This window comes from Hipposideros armiger, unplaced genomic scaffold (assembly GCF_001890085.2).
Source record: "Hipposideros armiger isolate ML-2016 unplaced genomic scaffold, ASM189008v1 scaffold_220, whole genome shotgun sequence".
NCBI classification, from domain to species: domain Eukaryota; kingdom Metazoa; phylum Chordata; class Mammalia; order Chiroptera; family Hipposideridae; genus Hipposideros; species Hipposideros armiger.
In genome coordinates, this window is record NW_017731570.1 from 2,357,203 (window position 1) to 2,360,040 (window position 2,838).

Genomic DNA, 2,838 nt, shown 5'->3' on the forward strand with positions numbered 1-2,838 from the left:
TGCATTTATTTGTAGTTCAGTTCTTTTGTGCAATGTAATACTGGTGGTATGAATATGACAATTGATGCTTTTATATCTCTACTTTGGTAATAATGACTTTGCTTAAAAAAACACCACCAACAACCTGAAGTTGGCATGCTATAAGGATTTGTATTGAAATATGGTGAGAAATTCTCAGTTTTATGCCAGAAATTAAGAGAAACTACAGATTCATGAATAAATCATGTTCTATAATATATGAAAAGCATAATCATGTTTCAAAATGCACTTGAAGAAAACTAAATGAAACAAATCACACCTTTGTGTCATTCATCAGATTATTTGACTTAAATTATTTTGTAAATGTAATCCAGTTTGTGGAGTCACTTAGTCATGAGTTTACTGATTTTAGCAAACTATTAGATTAAATTTGCTCACATAAAAAATAGTTGGCTTTTTCTCAATATTTATTAAAATATATAGGAAAGGCCTTTATTGTATCTACAAGTGCCCAAGTATAATAGGTACCATGATATAATGGTAATTATTTACAATACATTTTTTGAAAAAAAAAAGACAATATTCAGATTAAATGCAGAAAAGAAAACATCACATTTTAACAACTTGATATTTCCATTCACGCTTCACGTTCTGCAATTGGAAGATAATTTCACATTTAGTTTTCTATTCCAAGATATTTGAAATTTTTTTTCGCCATTAGAAACTGTGATTCTCTATGGGACCTCCTCAGTTTTGCACGCCGATTTTGGAACCAGATCTAAAATTAATAAAAAATAAAACAGATCTCAGAAATATTATTTCATTATTCTTAACATTTCAATCATCAAGAATAACAACTAAATTTGAAAATTACCTGGATTCTGTCTTCCTCTAGATTCAATTTTTGAGCTAAGTCTTCTCTGATATCAATGCCAGGATAGTAGTTTACTCTAAAGACATTTTCCAAAACTTCAATCTAAGAATAAGGAAATAGTTATTTAAAATGTTGATACTTGGTATGTCATCATAAAATGGACTTTAATTTGTATAGCAAAATAATTGCATTTAAATTTTAGGCAATTAATCTGTATGCCATTTTATTTATATATATATATATATATATATGTGTGTGTGTGTATATATATATATATATATATATATATATATATATGTATAATAACTATCCAGAAACTGTTAAAAATGATAGTCTATTGTTTCATTAGTAAGGCCTAAATTGAGATCCCAAAGTGAATGGGCTTTTGCTCAGCAGGGAGCGATTTAAAGGCTTTGTGTTATCACTATTACCGGGGAAAAAACTTCCCACCTGGTTTTGAGTAAAAGCAGTTCTTGGTCTTCGGCCTCTATACCAAATCAGCTCTCCTTTCAAAGACAGTGTTTCTGAAGCTGAAAAGTAATTTTCATATTTCAAAACTCTTTCTTCGGGCACCGGGTGATCCACAGTATAAGGGAATAAGATCCCACTAGGAAGGCCTGGGACATGTAGACACAGTTTACCATCTTTCTCTAAAAACAGAAAAATAAACCCCATCTTAAATATGCAATTCTATATTCCACAAAGTTCTATAAGAAGTAATTTCAGGAACGTGTCTTTAATTATCCTAGTGACATTCTTCTGGGTTTCACAAGAGAGCTGACCTCTCATCAACCAAAAACCAAAAATCAAAAAGCAAACAAAAATGAAGATCCTGCCTTGGTAATAGAGAATGTTTTGGTCTCTGCACGTCATTTACTCGTCATAGAAAAAAAAAAAGAATATCTGATGTGTCAGATATTCTGGGATGTTCTGAAGCAAATGCAGGTTCTTGGCATTTCCCGCGAGTGCACTTGGATTTACAGCTGATATTTTTTTATTTCCCATAATAACTCAGCTATAGGCATGAAAAGCCATAGATACCTCAGTTATGTAACTGGATGAAGCTGCAGTTTCTAACTCTATGTAGTATAAAATTAAAGGCCAAATTAAACAGTTTAAAAAATTAGGTTGTTGCCTACCTGAGGAGCCGCAGGTGTCTGCCCAGGGCCTGTGGGGTTTCATGGATGGAACACAGTCTTTCTTCTGGTCCAGCCCCAAAATGCTTTCAATTGAAAAGGAGCAGGGGGAGGGTTTGCTTTCCCCAAGCTGAGCACCTTCCTGAAGGCTGGGAAACATCGTCGCAGGGGCTGTACCGGTCCACAGCTGTGGCGTCTGGTGGCCTCTTGGCTAGCTCTGCCCCACTCTTACGGTGCTGGGATCTTCCTCCAGTTCACCTTACAGCTCCTCTGACAAGGGGTTGGATTTAGAACGTCACTAATTAAAATCCTGTCTTAGAAAATTTTAGCATGTCAATGAACACCCAACCAGCAGCTCGAGGAGTTCATTGTTTATTTGTTTGCAAGTAATTAGCAACTAATGGCTACACCAGGGGGGCCACCTACAGGGACAAAAAGTGTTATCTCTCCTAAGCAGAACACAGACTTAACTTTCTCGAAAGAAGTGATGCACAAACTAACACTCCTCTTTTATTTGAAATCATTAATGTATAAAATCATGCTTTTTATTCTGAAGTTTTTACTTTCATGGGCTCCAGTTACCTGAACATACAGGCAAGATAAGAAAGCAGTCAAGTAACAATCTAATTTAAGTGAATTTCCTTTCAAGGAAATTGGAAAAAGTAATAATCCTTTAATGCTATTACGGTAATTCTGATGAAAATGACTGTTTTTCATATGCATATGTAATAGTAAATGTTGTCAATGAAAACGCAATAGTATTTGGAGTGCAGCATACTGGAAAAGGTTGGCAATGTTATTAACACTGAGTGTAATTGTCTTCCAAGTGCATAGATTAATTCATAAGGA

The 2,838-nt window shown here is 34.2% G+C and overlaps 1 protein-coding gene across 1 annotated transcript; it reads right to left on the reverse strand.

Annotated features, from left to right (window-relative positions):
• Nucleotides 1–382: 382 nt before the first annotated feature.
• On the reverse strand, nt 383–2,485 carry HESX1 (HESX homeobox 1). The gene is made up of 4 exons (XM_019654331.1): nt 1,993–2,485; nt 1,304–1,503; nt 854–955; nt 383–757 (listed from the first exon to the last, which is right to left on the reverse strand). The coding sequence occupies exons 1-4, from the start codon at nt 2,147–2,149 to the stop codon at nt 656–658; spliced, it is 561 nt and encodes a 186-aa protein (XP_019509876.1). The 5' UTR covers nt 2,150–2,485; the 3' UTR covers nt 383–655.
• Between the last annotated feature and the right edge of the window lie 353 nt (nt 2,486–2,838).

What these genes read in the sequence shown, in the direction of transcription:
- HESX1 (XM_019654331.1), bottom strand. Translation starts at nt 2,149, where the DNA reads ATGTTTCCCAGCCTTCAGGAAGGTGCTCAGCTTGGGGAAAGCAAACCC. An exon ending in CTGCTTTTACTCAAAACCAG is followed by an intron (nt 956 to 1,303) that starts GTGGGAAGTTTT and finishes CCTTATTCTTAG; the next exon opens with ATTGAAGTTTTGGAAAATGT. An exon ending in TAGAGGAAGACAGAATCCAG is followed by an intron (nt 758 to 853) that starts GTAATTTTCAAA and finishes TATTAATTTTAG; the next exon opens with ATCTGGTTCCAAAATCGGCG.